The sequence below is a fragment of the Mobula birostris genome, chromosome 22, assembly GCF_030028105.1.
Source record: "Mobula birostris isolate sMobBir1 chromosome 22, sMobBir1.hap1, whole genome shotgun sequence".
In the NCBI taxonomy this organism is placed as follows: domain Eukaryota; kingdom Metazoa; phylum Chordata; class Chondrichthyes; order Myliobatiformes; family Myliobatidae; genus Mobula; species Mobula birostris.
In genome coordinates this window covers 16,317,276-16,336,199 of record NC_092391.1, presented here as the reverse complement: position 1 = coordinate 16,336,199, position 18,924 = coordinate 16,317,276, and the positions used below count along the sequence as shown (strand labels likewise).

The 18,924-nt window shown below is 40.5% G+C and overlaps 1 protein-coding gene across 7 annotated transcripts in view; it reads right to left on the bottom strand.

The window, feature by feature from the left end:
• The window catches only part of LOC140186182 (rap guanine nucleotide exchange factor 1-like), a 177,728-nt gene extending 163,003 nt beyond the window's left edge, over window positions 1-14,725 (bottom strand). For 3 of the 7 annotated variants that reach the window (XM_072240117.1, XM_072240118.1, XM_072240120.1), the window contains exon 1: window positions 14,528-14,725. In XM_072240117.1, the coding sequence (XP_072096218.1) occupies window positions 14,528-14,552 (25 nt within the window). In that variant the 5' untranslated portion in view covers window positions 14,553-14,725. The remainder of the gene's footprint in view (window positions 1-14,527) is intronic. The other 4 variants (XM_072240121.1, XM_072240122.1, XM_072240123.1 and 1 more) reach the window with 2 other exon arrangements.
• Window positions 14,726-18,924: the final 4,199 nt, after the last annotated feature.

The window sequence follows — 18,924 nt, the reverse complement described above, 5'->3', positions numbered from 1 at the left end:
TCCATCTAAATGTGCAATGTGCAATTTATAGTAATTTGTAATAAATAATATGAACAACAGCACGGGTAATATGACACAGGTGTACAATTGTATTAGTATGAACTAATCAGTCCGATGGCCTGGTGGAAGAAGCTGTCCCGGAGCATGCTGGTCCTGGCTTTTATGCTGCGGTACCATTTCCCGGATGGTAGCAGCTGCAACAGTTTGTGGTTGGGGCGACTTGGGTCCCCAGTGATCTTTCGGGCCCTTTTTACACCCCTGTCTTTGAAAGTGTCCTGAATTACAGATGCACAAGTTCACATCTACAGATGCGCAGGGCTGTCCACACCACTTTCTACAGAGTCCTGCCATTGAGAGAAGTACAGTTCTTATACCAGGCAGTGATACAGGCAGTCAAGATGCTCTCATTTGTGCCCCTGTAGAAAGTTCTTGGGATTTGGGGGCCATACCAAACTTCTTCAACCGGTTGAGGTGAAAGGGGTGCTATTGTTCTTTTTTTTTTAAACCACACAGCGGTATGCACAGACCACGTTCGATCCTCTGCGACGTGTACGCCAAGGAACTTCAAGCTGTTCACCCTCTCAGCCCCAGATCCACTGATGTCAATAGGGGTTAGCCTGTCTCCATTCCTCCTGTAGTTCACAACCAGCTCCTTTGTTTCTGTGACATTGAGGGAGAGGTTGTTTTCTTGACACCACTGCGTTAGGGTGATGACTTCTTTTCTGTAGGCTGCCTCTTTATTATTTGAGATTAGGCCAATCAAAGTAGTATTGTCAGCAAATTCAATTAGCTGATAGGAGCTGTGGATGGCGACACAATCATGGATATACAGAGAGTAAAAGAGGGGGCTTAGGACACAGCCCTGAGGGGCATCTGTGTTGAGAGTCAGAGGGGCGGAGGTGAAGGAGCCCACTCTTACCACCTGTCAATGATCTGACAGGAAGTCCAGGATCCAGCTGCACACGGCAGGGTGAAGGCCGAGGTCTCTGAGCTTCTTGTTGAGCCCGGAGAAAATCAAGATGTTGAATGCTGAACTGTAGTTCAAGAACAGCATTCTGACATAAGCATTATTCTTCTCCATATGTGTAAGGACGATGTGTAGGGCTGTGGCTATTGCATCATCTATCGATCGGCTGCTGAAGTAGTCCTTGACCAGCCTCTCAAAGTAGTTGTTCAGACATGATACCTTGGTCTTTTTAGATGTTTTGAAGCAGGAGGGCACTCTACACTGGGAGGAGAGATTAAAAATGTCTGTAAACACACCCGCCAGTTGTGCCACACACACTCTGAGTACCTGACCTGAGATGCCGTCTGGTCCCGCAGCCTTGCGACTGTCCACTCACTGAAAACACCTGCGTACTTCAGCCTCAGAGATGACCAAGGCGCAGGTTGCTTCAGCGGCTCTCCTCAGGGGCTCGGTGTTGATGATATCAAACCCAAGAGTAAAAAAAGATTCAACTCCTCTGGGAGAAAGGCAGCAACGTTGGAAACACCACTGCGTTTAGCTTTAAAGTCTGCAAAGGTGTACAGACGTTGCCATAAGCTGTGTGTGTTGCTGGTGGAGAGTTGTGTCTGGATCTTGTCCCTGTATTGTTGTTTTGCTGCCTTGATGACTGCACAGATCGTAGCTGCATTTCTTGAGTTTTTGTTGGTCACCGGCAACGGAAGCTCTGTGTCGCGTGGTAAGTGCTGCTCACATGGAACTGTTGATCCAGGGTTTCTGGTTTGGATAGACCCTGACCAATTTCTGGGGGAAAACATCCTCAACGCACTTCCGGATGAAACTCATGACCCCTTCAGTGAACTCTGAGACATCCTAATCATGAAGGACATTCCAGTTGAGATCATCAAAGCAATCCTGTAACATGAAGGCTGAACGGTCAGGCCAACAGTGGCCGGTTTTAACTACGGTCACCTCTTGTTTCAGCTTCTGCCTGTACCTCGCCAGCAACAAGATGGAGGAGTGATCCGACTTTCCAAACGGTGGGCGGAGGAGTGCTTTGTAAGCTTTGCAAAAAGGAGAGTAGCAGTGGTCGAGTATGCCAAGTCCCCATGTGCTCAACCTCGATGTGATGACAGAACTTCAGAGAAACTTTAGACAGCGCTGACGATGAAGACCACCTCTGGATGTGCAGTCTCCAGGGTGCTGATGGTCTCATACAGTTCCTTGAGAGCCAGGTCAGTATCAGCCTACGGCAGAATATACACAGCTGTGAACTCCCTAGGCAGCCAGAAAGGTCTACACAGCAGCAACTCCAGATCCAGGGAATAAAAGGATTTGAGGGCATACACATTCCGGGGGTCGTAACAAGCATTATTAACCATGAAGCATACGCTACCTCCTTTACTCTTCTCAGAGAGGTTTTTTTGACCTGTCCACCCAGAACAGGGAGAACTCAGAGGGCTCGATGGCGTGATCCGATATCTCTTCTGTCAGCCAAGTCTCTACAAAGCACAAAACATTACATTCCTTTGTTTCCCGCTGACAGGAGATTCTGGCTCTCAGTTCGCACAGCTTATTGCCCAAGGACTGGGCGTTAGCCAGGAGTATGATAGGGAGCAGATCAGCATGCTGTCTCAATCTCACTAGGATGCCAGCCCTTCTCCCTCACCTCCGATGCTGCTTCTGAGGTAGTGGCGCTGTAACAGATGAACCTCCCATGGAGGGCAGAAGCAGGGGCTCCCAGTGTAGAAAAGGCAGCACATAGTGGGTAAATGCTGCCTTCCCGATGTTCAGAAGAGTCAGTCTATCCTTTATGATGAGCTGGCTTCAGGCAAGGAAATCAGTGGCTGCCAGCAACTGTGCTACAAAGATGTCTGCAAGTGGGACATCAACCTCGAGTCCTGGAAGGAACTTGCAGCCATCTGCTCCAGATAGAGAAGCACTTTGAAACAATGCCTTGACAAGTCAGGAAAATTTTCTGGAAGTGGCATCCCTAGCTGAGATGAGACCATTTATAGATGCAACCTTGGCAACAGGTCACCCTCACATTGGTCTTGTCAGCCACGCTCGAACTGACCAACAATGTAAACAGCCAGGACACAACATCCATGCTTGACCTTGACCAACGGAGGGCCACACTGTGACACCTATCTGTCTCAAACATACCTCAAAACTATTAATTTAAACAAATATTGTGCAAAATGACTTCTTAAAAAAACTGGGTGGAATTTGAAATGTCCTCTTAAAGGAGGAAGCTATCTTCATTAATTTATTGTCTTGTACTAATGCCTTGATTTATTTTTTCATCAAGATATTCTAAATAAAAGGTCCATTCCTCACAATGTAATTCTTTCAGGTCCTTAGCATGTATTCTCAAATTTCACATTCGTAAGGCAAACAAAATAATGCTAAAGCAGATGCTCATCAGTAATCTTAAAACAACTTTATAAACAATAAGGAGATAAAAGTGTACCCTAATTCAATTCCATTCCTAGCAAATCAAGTTCAGGTTCAGGTTTATTGTCATTTGACAGTACACTTATACAACCCACCGAAACATTTCTCTGGGCAACAGTGCACCCACAATACATACATCACACAAGCCCATACAAAAAATTCAAAATGCAAGTGAAGTACACAGCATAGCTAAACAGTAAACAGCTCGCTGTCCTAGTGACGAGACCTCAGTTGTGGCAGAGTATTCTTTCGTCTCACAGTCAGTCTTGCTGTCTTAGTTCTGATGCTCCTGTACCTCCTTCCTAATAGTAGTGGGTCAGAGATTGTGGGATGGGTGGTAGGGGTTCTCAACAATGCTTCGGGCTCTTTGTATACATTAGTCCTAGTAATTGTCACAAATTGGGAGGGGGGGGGAGGGGTTGATTCTCTCAGCAGTTTTTGCTATCCTCTGTAGGGTTTTGTAGTTTCCATACCACATAATGATGCAGCCAGACAGGACATGCTTAATGGTGCTCCTGTAGAAAGTTGTTAAAATGGAGTCAGGGAGCTTTACACACCTCAATCTGCTCAAAGTGTTAGATGCTTCTTGACCAATAAAGTGTCCTGGATCCAGGCTGGATCACCTATTATGTGTGCACCAAAGAACTTTGTGCTCTTCACTCTTTCCATCGCAGAGCCATTGATGTGCAATGGAGAGTGGTCAAACTGCACCTTCCTAAAGTCCACAATAATCTCTTTGATCTTATCTACAGACTCAAGTTGTTGTTCTCACACCATCTGACAAGCCTTTCTAACCTCTTCTCTATCACTAGCCCAATAAAAATAAGATTATTAAAACCCAAACGATCACTAATTAAGGATACCTTCACAAAGTCATCCCAACATGCAGTTTACTCCAAAATAGAAAATGAAATTTCCATTTGGAAAAAAGAGAAAGGAAACATTCTTTCAATTCTCCCATTTTAACACTGGTAATCTTCCCAAATTAAGGATTTTAACTACCTTTGTAGTAGTTCCTATACCAATCCCAGGAAAATTCTCACTCCCTTCATCCCAATCACTGTGTGACAGCATCTTCCTTCACCCCCACAGATCTAAATATCATAACTAAAGCTTTAGATTACAATTCCACAATGCAACATGCTGTCAACACATGGGAGTGCCCCACTGTCGATTATAGTCCAAAATTAACTGGCAGCATTCATAAAGCAAATTGCTAGGAAGACAAAGATGTTTAAAAAAAAGCAGCACTGGAACAATATTAGGCCAGTAATTTTTCCAACAAATTACATGTGTAATGCCACATCTTCCAAAAATACAACTTAATCAATCAGGAATTCACGGGAATACACTTTTTTAATAAAACAGAAAGAGAAGCATACAACATAAGTGTTGCGTAACAGCCCATTCAAAGCCCCACCCAGTTCAGCTAGTTTTTATGCCTTCCGGCTTCTTGTTCGCTTTACCATGCATGTTAGTACAATACTCTCCTAGCACAGCAATACACAGAACCAGAAGTACAAAATTATGTAATGGCACTTTTATATTGGTAAGGAAAGGAAAAACCACACAAATACACGCAATTAAATACTCTTTCAGCAATGGATAGGACCGATTTATGTGAGTCTTATAAGCTTGCAAGTTTTTAAGGAGGAATTTACAAAAGAATTAGACAGAATCAGGAATGCAATAAAGGAATGCAATGCTCGAAGCGAAGCCAACATTTTTCATTTCTAAATCAATCCAGATGAAGGATTTTGACCCAAAATGATGCTGCCTGACCCACTGAGTTCTTCCAGTGTTTTGTGTGACTCCAGAATACAGCGTCTGCACTCTAACTCAGAATCAGGTTTATTATCATGTGACGTGAAATTTGTTAACTTAGTTGCAGCAGTTCAATGCTATACATAATATAGAAGGAAAAAATAAGTAAATCTCATTCAGTATACTTTATATATGTATATTGAATAGATTAAAAAATCATGCAAAAAACAGAAATACTATATATTAGAAGAAAGTGAGGTAGTGTCCAAAGGTTCATTTCTTCACTTTGCCACTCCACTGCGAAATCTTTCATGGTATACTGACTTTGAAGTAGCTTTCCTCCTCTTTGATGGGGAACTCTGCAAAATGTGCTCACCCACTCACTAATCTCCGCCACCATCTTGTCCATATGACTTCCAGGCCTCCAAGTTGAATCCAAGGTACTGATTTTCCATAAATTGCTTCTCCCTACATTTTGTCCTTCACGTTCTGCAAGCTATCCTCTCTGGTGCATGGATATCTCTCTTTCCTTCTTTCAGCACTAGGCCTCGCTCTCCATGACCTGTCAATAACCTCTCCTCCACCAGATCTACACCTTCAACCATTGTTTCTTCTCCTTTCTTGTATTCAAAGAATTGGAAGCTCACCTACTAGTGCAAATGAAAAAAACATCAACTGTTCATTTCCCTCCATAAATGCTGTTTATGCTGCTGAGCTCTTCCAGCATTTTGTACTTTGCCCCAGATTCCAGCAGCTGTAACCTCATTGTCAACATTTTAATAACTTGATTGCACCAACTATTTAGTTGACAAATAAAAACTACTACATAAACAGAATCTTACATTATCTTTATAATAAAAATGCTGTCCATTTTCCTATTTAAATACCTAATTAATCTCTCCAATTTACAGTTGGAACTTGAATAAATAGTCTACTGAAGACTAGGAAATCATGGAACTGCACAGGATGTGTAGCAGTGTGTGCCACTTTAAACTGTTCAACCATTTGGTGTCTCTGGATAGAAGCAAGTCAAGGGAATAATTTAAAGAATCATTCTGATCTCAAGGAAATACAAAGGTAAAATATATCAAACTACAAACAGAATTTTTCAAACCTCCAAATCTATAAAATACAAAAAGAACAAACAAAGGACTGTGAATTTAAATAAATAGAATGAAGTTATCTGGGAATTGAGGAACAGTTCACTAAGGGTGTGAGTGTATGTTCCACTGACAGATGTGGATAATGTCACCAGAGGGAGAGGCTTACAACCTTTCATCGGGCTGCAAAGAAGTTGAGCATTCAGTACTGAAAGGCAGATTTATTACAATTGACCTGGCTGGATTGTACCATTCAAATAGCCTATAAGAAAATGTGAAACATGGCTGTAACAAATGATCTGCTGGAGGAATTCAGCGGGTTGAGCAGCATCTGTGGGATGAAAGGAGCTGCTGACGTTTCAGGACACAACACTGCATTACACAAACATGTTTACATGTTTTCATTGTGAAATACAGCTGTAACTCTGGTTTGCCATAGTTCCTGAACTTATCCTCAAAAACATGGTAAATTTTTCATACTTCCTAGATATACCAGTAGCTGATAATCAGAAAGGAGAATTTTCTGTGTCCATCTAAAAAGATCTCCCCCACTCCTTTTGCCACGTAATTGTTCAATCCTCGCTGCATTCACACTGTGAACATCTTCAACACTGTGACTTCATACAACTGCTTTCCTCTCAATAATCAAAAATTTAAGGAAAATTATTCCCAGTATCACCTCATCAACACATCTGATTTACAGACTTCCCTCTTTTCATTTGGTGTCCTCCACACATTCAATTTCATAAAAAATGTTCACATTGGCCATATGAAATCTGTAGTTTTTACATGGTTAGCTTAATAGTCAGAGCACTATTTCACATTCCAGGCCAGTAAGTCAACAGAATCTATTTTTGGCCATGAATTTAACTCCAATTCTGCCATGGGAATTTTTAAAGTAACTGCCAAGGACAACAAGTACATCAATAGTCCTGTTTACAAGAACAAGGGAATAACATCAATACAACCAAAGTGCAATGGGGCGATCAATCTGCAGCAAATGGATTTTGATCATTACATTTTTTTTTGCTATTAGCCTATGGTCAAATAAAAACACAAAAGATCTCCTGACTATATAATGAGCATGCATGCAAACACAGGGCAAAAATGGATTAGACTTTAGCTAGAAACCCAGTTCAATAGCAAGCGATAGCAAGTTATGGGATGAGAGGTACTCAGTTTTTAATATCAAAATAAAAAATATCAACTGCAGAACCACACCCTTGCGTCAATCAACACTTTCAGAAGGGGAATAAGAAATAAGCAAGTACTGTAGTAATGGCAATCGTTCTATTTAGTTTTATTGTTCTATTTAGTTTTATCACAATATACATCAAATTAAGTTCATAGTTTGAAAATCCGCCCTTTCTGAAGGTTAATATTTTTCATTTTTAATTTTTTATTTTTATTTGGATAAGGAATTCACAAGTATCATGAACTTTTTTCACATGTATAACCTTTTCCATTTTTTATATATGTATAAAACTATAATTATTTATACATTCCTAAATACACATTAAGATGATACAAAAAGAAATTAGACACTTAAATAGATAATTATGAACAGTTGAAATTCTACTCTATTAGGCTAAGTAATGATATTAGTTGTTAAGAAAGATAGTAATAATAGTGGATTAATAATAATTTCCATATATCTCTTCTGGACCATTTCTTTCTGGTCCAAAATGTTGTATGTAAGCCTATGTAACTAGGCGTTTATATCCTAACTTGTTCATGTTTGCTCCTACTCCCAAACATAATTATCCAATCCCTATGTACTTATTTACTTAATTTTATCATTTTTTTATCCCTTTCCCAAATCTTTTCCTTTACTTGTGTTAATTCGAAGGTTAATATTTATTCTGTTTTAGTGCACATGTATATAAAAACTAAAAACTTCTTCAGTAACTGAAAGCACAAACAATTAAAGTGTAGCAAATTAGAGATATTACCAACCATTTCCCAAGGATGGACCTGGATAAACTTCATTATCTTTCTCATAATCAACAGAACTAATACTTTTTGAGTGTACCTGGATTCCAGCAACACATAGAGTAAAGACAAAGCCACAGTGGTTAGAAGTGAGACATTAAATATAATTAAAGTATATGAATTTCATCCTATGAATAGAAGAAACCTCCCAACACAACCGTGTAGAATTGAAGAAACCTCCCAACACAACCTGGGGAATAGAAGACACCTCCCAACACAGCCTGGGGAATAGGTAATGTTATTCCTTTGTTTGAGGAGGACAATAGGGACAAATCAGAAACAAAGTCTGGGGGATCTTTCATCAGGGTAGGGTAATCATTACATCTGGAAAAGCATGATGATGAGTAGGACTATGTGTAGGGACAGTCACATCTTTCAAACTTAATCAAGTTTTTTCCACATGTAGGTGACAAAAGATAAATGTTGAGGGTAGGGCAGAGGATGTTGTATAGAAGGGCTTTAGTAAAGCATTCATTAAGTTTTCTCAAGGTAGATTGAACCAAAGTATGAAGGTACATGGGATCCATGTGACTTGGTAAAATGGATTCAAAATTGGCTTGACCACAGAAGGCAGAGGGTAGTTCTGGAGGTCTGCAATCTGCTAGTGTTCTACAGGGATCAGTGCTGGAGCCTCCGTTGTTTGTGAAATACATAAATGAATTGGATGGAAAATGTAGGTAGTAAGACTGCATTTGATACAAATTTCAGTGGAGTTATCCATAGCGAGGTTGTCAAAGGATACATCAGGATATATATCAGTTGGAAATATAGGCAGAGAAATGGTAGATTGCATTTATCCAAATAAGTGAGATATTGCACTTTGAGAGGGAAAATGCAACAGAAAATGAGACAATAAATGGCAGGGCACTTAAGAGCACTGACGTCCAGAGGTATCTTGGGGTACAAGTCCATAGCTCCCTGAAAATGGCAACTCAAGTCGGTAAGATAGCACTGAGTATAAAAGTCAGGAAGTGATGTTGCAGCTGTATAAAACTTTGGTTAGGTCACACGTGGAGCGCTGCGAATGGTTCAGATGGAGGAGATTACAGGAAGATAGTGGAGGCTGTGGCGAGGTAATGGAAGAGGTTTGCCTGGAATAGAGGGCATTAGCTAAAAGGAGAGGTTGGACAAATTTGGATTGTCTTCTCTGGAGTGTCAGTGGCTGAGAGAGGCATGGACAGGGTAGATCGTCATAGTCCATTCCCACCCCACTCCCCCTCCCGACTGGAAATATCCAAATATATTTTGAGAGAGGTAAAGTTAAAGAAAGTTACAAAGCAAGCTGTTTTAAACAGGGTGACAGGCACCTGGACACATTGCAGGGGAGGTGGTAGAAGCATGCTCAAGAGGTACTTGAACAGGCAATGAAAAGGAAGTGAATAGGGGGATAAAGACCCTGGGCAAGCAAATGGGATTAGTTTATACTGGCATCATGGTCAGCATAGACACTATAGACCAAAAGGCCTGTTCCTGTGCTGCACTATTCTATGTTCATTTATTTGGTTGATTCTCAAATACTCTCAAGGCTTCATCTACTAAGCCAAAACATTCAAATTCCTGGCTTAGGTAAATCTCCAAAAATTAATTCAGAAAAATCAAAATTCTTATTTTAAAGCATAGGGGAATTGTTTACCCTTTAGTTTAAGAAAGTGCTGAAAATACTCAACAGGTCAGATGGCATCTATGGAAACTGAAGTCAGGATAACGCAGGTCGATGACCTGCCCACAGATGCTGCACACATGCTCTATATCTCTAGCTTTTCCAGTGTACTGATTTTGGTTATCCCATGCCCTGACCACCACTTAACCTTGACTGTCACTATTTGTCAAAACTTTGCTATCACGTTCCCAACGTTAAACTGAATACAATGCAAAAGAAAAACAGTGCATAAAATACTACAGACATCCATGGATCATATACTGAAATTTGTGTATACAAAAAAATTTACAAACTCACAATTATATATAGGAATATGAAATAAAAACAGAACATCTAGATCAGGCAGTCTTTGTAAAAAGAGAAGAGTTAATGTTTCATGTCAGGGTTCATTCACCAGAACTCAGTTTAGTAATGATTTAGACTTTTAGACTGCAATTCATGCATTCATTTCCAATTCCAAGTAAGATCACGACAATCACCAGAACCAACAACGTAGATGGCATTTCCTCACTTTAACAAAATAAGATTAAAAGCAACTAGTTAACAAGTACTGCATAACACAGCATATTTGAGGCATGGGAAGGGAACATTTTTTTTAAAAATTGGGCACCCACAAGGCGCTACTTCAGTCATTTGGTGCAGAACAGCAAATCCAGTGAAGTGAAAACTGGCAAAAGGCCACTTAATCAGTAAAGGGAGTTACAAAGTAGTGAAAATATCCAAGTTATTTCATATTTTATCTTTTATTTGAACTGAAGATTTTCTATATACGCAATCAAAATTCTATAAAGAGTGAGAAAGAAAACAGATTAGACAATATCAAATAGCCAATAGCAATCTGAAACCAATTCTAACCTAACAACCAATACTTTTTATAGCACAAAAGGGAAACTCCAAAATAAACATTGTATTAATTTTACCAAGGCGTGTTACTCTGTTGAAATTTGATTTCATTAAGCAGCATGTCATTCACACCAGTCTCTGCTGCATTAAAATAAATTCAAATCTGGGCTAGTAAGGCTGAACAGAAAAGTGGTGAGAAATTAGCACACAGATGCAATGCTAAATCACAAGTTACAAATTGGGAAGTTCTCAACTCAGTAAAGTGGAAACTCGAGTTTTGGAAGGATGTGGTAATTCTGAAAAAACTAAAAGGAAATGAGAAAGCTCATGAAGGCTTTGGCTACTGTGGGATAATGTTTAGTTGGAAAGTGACAGGAACAGAAACAATTGTGGCATTTAATTCAAATTACTGAAGAGGCCCAGGCACCAAAAGGAGGAAAAGAGAATAGAACTATTTACATGGCAAAACAGTAATGGGCTTTTACAGCTTTGAAGGAATGTTACCATGTCAATTGCAAAATCAAATCAGAGACTATGCTTTGTGATATTGAAGCATCTTCAAAATAATATTAGTTTTGGATTATATACCATGAGGTCGAAAAGTCTGGGTAGATACAATTCAGTCTCCATTATAAAAGGAACAAAGAGGTGCAAAGTTACTTGCTGATAGGAGAACTGCAGACCATAGATGACTATATACAGATGTTCAATGAGGAGATTAAATTTTAAATGTCCTTAACACATTTTTCCAAGATGTTATATCCTGTAGAAGTTATAGACTGTCAGGATGTAAATGAATCTCCACTGTAAAGTAATATATTAGTTTGTAAACTCTGGAAAAAACTGAACTGCTTTCTTGATTTTATCTAGAATACAGTACTTCTAGCCACAGTACCCCCTCGCATGCACATCAAAGTCAATGTATTATCAAAGTATGCATACGTCACCATATATTACCTCGAGATTCATTTTCTTGCAGACGCTTACAGTAAAATAAATAACTACAATAGAATTTATGAAAGGTATACATAAACAAAGTCTGAGAAAAAAACAATGTGCAAAAGAAAGCAAATTGCGACAGAAAGTAAAATAAATAAATAATATTGAGAACATGAGGTGTAGAGTCTTTGAAAGAAAGTATATAGGTTGTGGAACCAGCTCAGAGTTGAAGTGAGTGAAGCTGTTCATGCTGGTTCAGGAGCCTGATGGCTGAAGGAAATATGAAAAAATACAATCCCCCTTGAGTTCAACCCTGAAGCTTAAAGGAAAAACAGTGAATAAGAACACAAATACAAAGCTAAGAGCTCAATTTGTGGCTCAGATTTTCTTGAAAATGGCCAACTAGTGAATTGCCATTTCATCAATTCATCCAAAAAGTTAGTTTGACCCTTCGTCAGGACTAACTGAAAGAAGAGATAGTAAGAGATTTGAAAGTGGGAGGGGGAGATCCGAAATGATAGGAAAAGACAGGAGGGGGAGGGATGGAGCTAAGAGCTGGAAAGTTGATTGGCAAAAGGGATACAAGGCTGGAGAAGGGAGAGATCATGGGACGGGAGGCCTAGGGAGAAAGAAAGGGGGAGGGAGCATCAGAGGAAGATATAGTGAGAGGGACAGAGGGAGAAAAAAAGAGAGAAAGGGGAAAAAAATAATAACAAATAAATAGAGATGGGGTAAGAAGGGGAGGAGGGGCATTAACAGAAGTTACAGAAGTCAATGCTCATGTGATGCTCCCCACTGATGCAGCCTGACTTGTTGAATATTTCCAGCTTTTTCTGTAAAAACTAATATCACAGTATGCCGAACATCTCACCATTTGTTCAAAAAGGCAAATTTTAATTCTTAATCTTCTCACCGCCTCACTAAAATCAGAGAGAAACTAGCCTTCCTACTCTATAATCATTTGGAACAGCTTCTTCCTGTCTCCTGTCTGCCATCAGATTTTTGAATGGACAATGAACTAACCCATGAAGAGTGCTGTGCTTCACTATTTTTACTCTCTTTTCACACTACTATATTCAGATATAATTACTATTGATAGTTTTCTTACATATTGCAACACAACAAATTTCACGACACATCCGTGATAATAAACCTGATTCTGACTCAAGAACAGCTGTTTCACAGGATATGTTCGAAAATACAGTAGCCAAGCTCCAAAGTAATTTAAGCTCATGACTGACAAAACATTTCCCCCAATAGGCAAATTACTTCCATAAAAAGAGAACCCAGATAGCTTACGACGCAGAAAGGCAGCCACTTACCCATTCATGACCTTGTCAGCTACGCAACCTGACTCATGTTGCAGCACTAGAAGAATTGGTGCTAAGCAGGTCTCAATCCTCAAGTACATATCAAAATAGTTTTCAAAATGTGTATCAGATTTTCTACTGCCCTTTCAAAACAACAAGTTCCCGAACTACACCCACTGGGGCTGGGCTGGGGAGGGGAAATCTTTCCAATTATTCCACCCATTACATTAAATCAATTTTGGATTTGGATCTCCCCCTCCCCCTCTCAAATCTCTTATTAGCTCTTCCTTCAGTTAGTCCTGACGACGGGTCTTAGCCCGAAATGTTGACTGTACCTCTTCCTAGAGATGCTGCCTGGCCTGCTGCGTTCACCAGCAACTTTGATGTGCGTTACATTAAATAAATACACATTTGTGTTTTGATCCCTCTGCTATATATCCTTAACATTGATTCAACCTGGGCCCCTCATAATCTTACACACCTTAATTGAGTTTTCACCTACTCCTGACAAAATCAACTTTATTCAAAACACTTTCAAACTACAAATTTCCAGTCCTAGCAACAACCTCATGATATTACCTTTGCATTCCTGATTACACTAGCTTAACCCATCTGCTGCCACTGTTATCATTTTCACCTTCTCCCTACCAAAGGAGACAGAAAAAAGTTTTCTGTTGACGTATTGGTACAACCAATAAGATGCAAATTACTAAGTAAAGACAGTCTCTGTGCTAAATGTTCTGTTCTGCATCATTTCCTGTTCTGCATCATTATCTCAACCAAACGAAAAATTCAATTGAATCTTGTCACATGGAAAGTTGAATGACTGCGGTATACGTGGTACTGTATAAACAGCACAGGGCATCGATGCCCGAACATGCAGAGTACAGTATCATAAACTCCTAAAATGAAAAGCTTGGATCCAGCTTCCCATAAATCAGTGACATCTGCAAGAGGCCAGAGGGAGGAACAGGGCGAGCATTCGCTCCTTGCTCTTGTTCTGTAACATCACACTCTCATTCACATTTCTTTCTCATAAAAGCAATCTCCAACGCCTGTTACCGATGATCGGCCCACTGGACCAGTCAGACAGGGGGCGTGTATAATCAAAAAAAAAGTCCAGATGACAGAGATACAAAGCTTAAACACCGGCTCTCCCTTGCAGTCTGTTTAAAATGATCAGCACGTCCCCGTTAGTTACCAGCCGACTTTCTCAGTAATAATTATTCTTTACTGGTCTACTCCCTGAGCATCCAGGAAGGAAAAAAGCATTGTGACACAAATCCGCGAATGGCAGGAATACAGTCTGCCGCAATTTTAATTATTACAGATATAAAGTAAATAAATAGATGATGCGCCAGAGCAGTTACACTGGAAACCGAAGCCTGCCTGCCGCGGCCTACTGATCGTTAAAAGCCTCGAACTATCCAGCGGGACGGGGCAGCCCGGGCTTCCGCTCCAAGCTCTTTGACCTTCACAGCTGCCCCTCCCTGGCCCTCGGGGGACGTTTTCCGCTTACCTTGTTTCTCCAGCTTGCCGGACATTTCCCGACTCCAGCCCGCGGCTCTCCTGAGGGGCAGAAACAGCGCTCATTCGATCCCCATGATGTCCCCGCTCGGCCGCTATGTCTCCGCCTGTCCGTCCGAGCTGAGGTGGCTCCCGATCTCCCTCCCTTCACCCCTCCCCGCTCCGCTCCGATCCGATCCGATCCTCTCCTCTCCTCCCTCACCCTCCCTCCTCGCACACTCGCTTTCTCAAGCCCAGCCCAGAGACTCCCAGCAACGGGCGGACGGCGCCGCCAGCGAAGGACTTTTAAAAAGAAAAGCCTGTGCGGAGGATGAGCCCACCCCTGTCCAGCCGCCAAAGCGCGCCCACCGGCCCGAAACACCGCCGCCTGGCGGTAGGAGGCTGGAATTGTCCGGCTTTCTCTGCGTCGTCAGTGCGCCCCCTCGAGGTCAATTCTGCTTTAAAAATAATCAGATTCTGAGATTTCCAACCTTGTTTATTGTAGATTTCCAACATTTTCGTTTTTATTGTAGATTTTCAACTATTTTGGTGTTTTCTAGAAATTCCACTTTAAAAAGTTCTGATTTCTTCTTCAGTATAGCTTCCAATTGACTTTTTTATCTGTTCAGTGGCCAGTTTATCACTTCCTTCCAATCTGTCCATCTTCATGATGTGCTGCATCAGAAAGGTTAACAGAATCATCAAGATTACACACGACCCTGGCCATTCCTTTTTCTCAATTATTTCCTTCTATCAGAAGATACAGGGTTTTGAAAGCATAGAGGATAGGCACAAAAATAGTGTCTTCCCTCCAGTTATCAGACTGCTGAAGCAGTCGTCTTTTTTTCACATTCCCTTCCTGGCGATGCTGCCACTTTCTCAAACACTTAATTCTACCTCCTCCGGTATTACCACTTTGGTATTTCTTTTTACAGTACTTCAGTTTACACTATTATACTTTGCACAATTCCATTGTCTTGCGCGTATTGTGGTAGTTATTACCATTTATACAGTTTACTCTGTGTGCTTCACGTCACCAAGGAATTTCATTGTCATATACTGGTTACTACGGTAATGAACTAATCGGAATCTGCTTCCCAGTTTTATCAGGTATCTAGTAAAACTCCAGTACACTTAAATCTCCCCAAACTTTCATTCTGTCATATAAATCTTCCTTTTCATAAAAAACTTGCATGCCCTTACTAATATGTGTTATATATTTTAACACAAATTTTCTAATAACTTGGAGGTTTTGGGAAGGTCCTTGCAGTCAAGTGATCTCTCTCTCCCTCAATGCTGTTGACGGATGGTGCTGGAGCAAGGTTTTATTGACACAGATTGTAGATTTGGACTCTAATTCAGGTTTGTGGTGTGTTCTAGTTCTAGTACTAGTTAGAAACATAGAAACGTTGAGAACCAACAGCACAATATAGGCCCTTCGGCCCACAATGCTGTGCTGAACATGTACTTACTTTAGAAATTACCTATACCCCTCTATTTTTCAAAGCTTCATGCACCTATCCAAGAGTCTCTTAAAAGACCCTATCGTATCTGCCTCCACCACCATCACTGGCAGCCCATTCCACACACTCACACTCTCTGCATAAAAAACTTACCCCTGACATCTCCTCTGTACCTACTTCTAAGCATCTTAAAACTGTGCCCTCTCATGTTAGCCTTCTCAGCTCTGGGAAAAAGCCTCTGACTATTCACATAATCAATGCCTCTCATCATCTTATACACCCCCATCCAGTCATCTCTCATCCTCCGTCGCTCCAAGGAGAAAAAGCCAAGTTCACTCAACCTATTCTCATAAGGTATGCTCCCCAATCCAGGCAACATCCTTGTAAATCTCCTCTGCACACTTCCTATAGTTTCCACATCCTTCCTGTAGCAAGGCGACCAGAACTGAGCACAGAACTCCAAGTGGGGTCTGACCAGGATCCTATATAGCTGTAACATTATCTCTCGGCTCTTAAACTCAATCCTATGGTTGATGAAGGCCAATACACCGTATGTCTTCTTAACCACACATTCAACCTGTGCAGCAGCTTTGAGTATCCTATGGACTCAGACCCCAAGATCCTTCTGATCCTCCACACTACCAAGAGTCTTACCATTGATGCTATATTCTGCCATCATATTTGACCTACCAAAATGAACCACCTCACACTTATCTGGGTTGAACTCCATCTGCCACTTCTCAGCCTAGTTTTGCATGCTAATGATCCCGCTGTAACCTCTGACAGCCTTCCGCACTATCCACAGCACCCCCAACCTTTGTGTCATCAGCATATTTCGTAACCCATCCCTCCACTTCCTCATCCAGGTCATTTATAAAAATCACAAAGAGAAAGGGTCCCAGAACAGATCCCTGAGGCACACCACTAGTCACCAGCCTCCATGCAGAATGTGATCTGTCTACAACCACTCTTTGCCCTCTGTGGGCAAGCCAATACTGGATCCACAGAGCAAGGTCCCCTTGGATCTCATGCCTCCTTACTTTCTCAATAAGCTTTGCATGGGGTACCTTATCAAATGCCTTGCTGAAATCCATATACACTACATCTACTGCTCTTCCTTCATCAATATACACTAAATCCACTGTTCTATCTTTTTTGTAACTACTTTTGGCCGATTTTTGAATCGGGGAAGCCTGCAGATGATGAACATTGAGCTGAAATATGCCTTTTGATTTTGTGTTTTATATTCTGTGTTTTGGCTTGATTTTCTTTGTTGTTGTTTGTGTGATTTTTTTTGTGCATTGGGGGTGAGGAGATGTTTGATGTTTGATGTTTTTTTTGGTTCCATGGTTCTTTGTTTTGTGACTGTGGGGAAGACAAATTTGTATACTGCATTCATACTTTGATAATAAATGTACTTTGTATCTTTAAATTATTAACAAATTGGTGTCTAATTAAATCCTCTAATTTGCCCTTCAATGTGACATCTGCTTGTCTTCTTTTTGTTACTATTAGAAGAATCACAGTTTGGTACTCATTCACTACTTTGCAGATTAAAGCATGTTGTTATTTTGTGCTGCCTCTCTATTGTAAAGTGCTTATTCCATATGTAATTCTCCACACTCAGAAAAAGCTTACATCATTACTTCACCTCTGGAGTTGCTTGCATTAATTGCCTTAATTATTGTATTCTCCCAAAGCCTTTAGGTTCTTTGTTCCTTTTACCTCCCCAGGGATGTCTGTACACCACCAGGGATATACGTATTACAGTTTGCAAACCTTTCAGCTAGATTAAAAATTAAATTAAACACAGGGCATCAGAGCAATATACTGCAGATGGGTGGAAATTTGAAATATAAACAAAAGTCCTTGAAATAAATTAGTCTGTGCCTGTAGAAGGAATGAAAATAATCTGAAATGAAACCAGCATAATGTGAATGTACAACAGGTTACTCAGAATTTAAAGAAAGGAGAACTGTATGCTCAGAATTGCTCTCAACAGCCTACAGCTCAGATGTTAGTGCAGTTTTCTGTGCAGGTTGCAGGAAGTGTGGAGTGAATAGGGAAGGGTTACACCTGGTGTGGGAGTTCAGTGTATGATAGGACATAGCATACATCTCCTTAATTCCACAATTTAAAGACTGAGAAATAAACCATGAACTCCTGATAAAGGGTCTCGGACTGAAACGTCGACGGTACCTCTTCCTAGAGATGCTGTTTGGCCTGCTGCGTTCACCAGCAACTTTGATGTGTGTTGCTAGCACTTTGTGTTTGTTGCTTTACACTTCCAGCATCTGCAGATTTTCTCTTGTTCTTAAAGGAATGAGGAAGGCAAATTACAGTCAAAATCAATTATTCAATGGATTGAGTTTAAGATCTGATTAAGAGGAAATAGAACAAGTTTGAGAAAAGTAGAACTATTGCTCTTTCTAGTTCCTTACCAGAATATATCATCTTAAGAAATTTTTGGGCCAGAGGGCTTGCTTTGTGCTTACTGAAAATGATTATGCACTTAACAACACTTCCACTTCTAGGCTTTGTATGTCAAGTTTTCTGGCCAGATAATATGCAAGTACAGCAATTCAGTGGAATTCATTGAGAAGTTAATGTCAGGAACTTGTTTTTTCTCTGAAGGGAAAGGCTGTAAATTGTTCAACAGTTTGTGGTGATTTGCAATTCACAAACTTCCTTCTTTTCACTGCTGGTAATTGACTTTCTTCAGCAAAATTCTCGGATGGGAACAATTACCTGAACAAAGAGTGAAAAGGCTTTAAATATGAATGAGATAGAGCTAGCAAAGCACGTTGGATGCACGCAGTTTATTCTGAAATAGTCTCAGCTCAAACTGAATATACCAATAGAAACTTTACAAAGTACTATAATTGACAGCTACAGCACAGTAAATGAAACTCACACTCAAAAAAAAGTCACATGTTGCTGGTGTCTT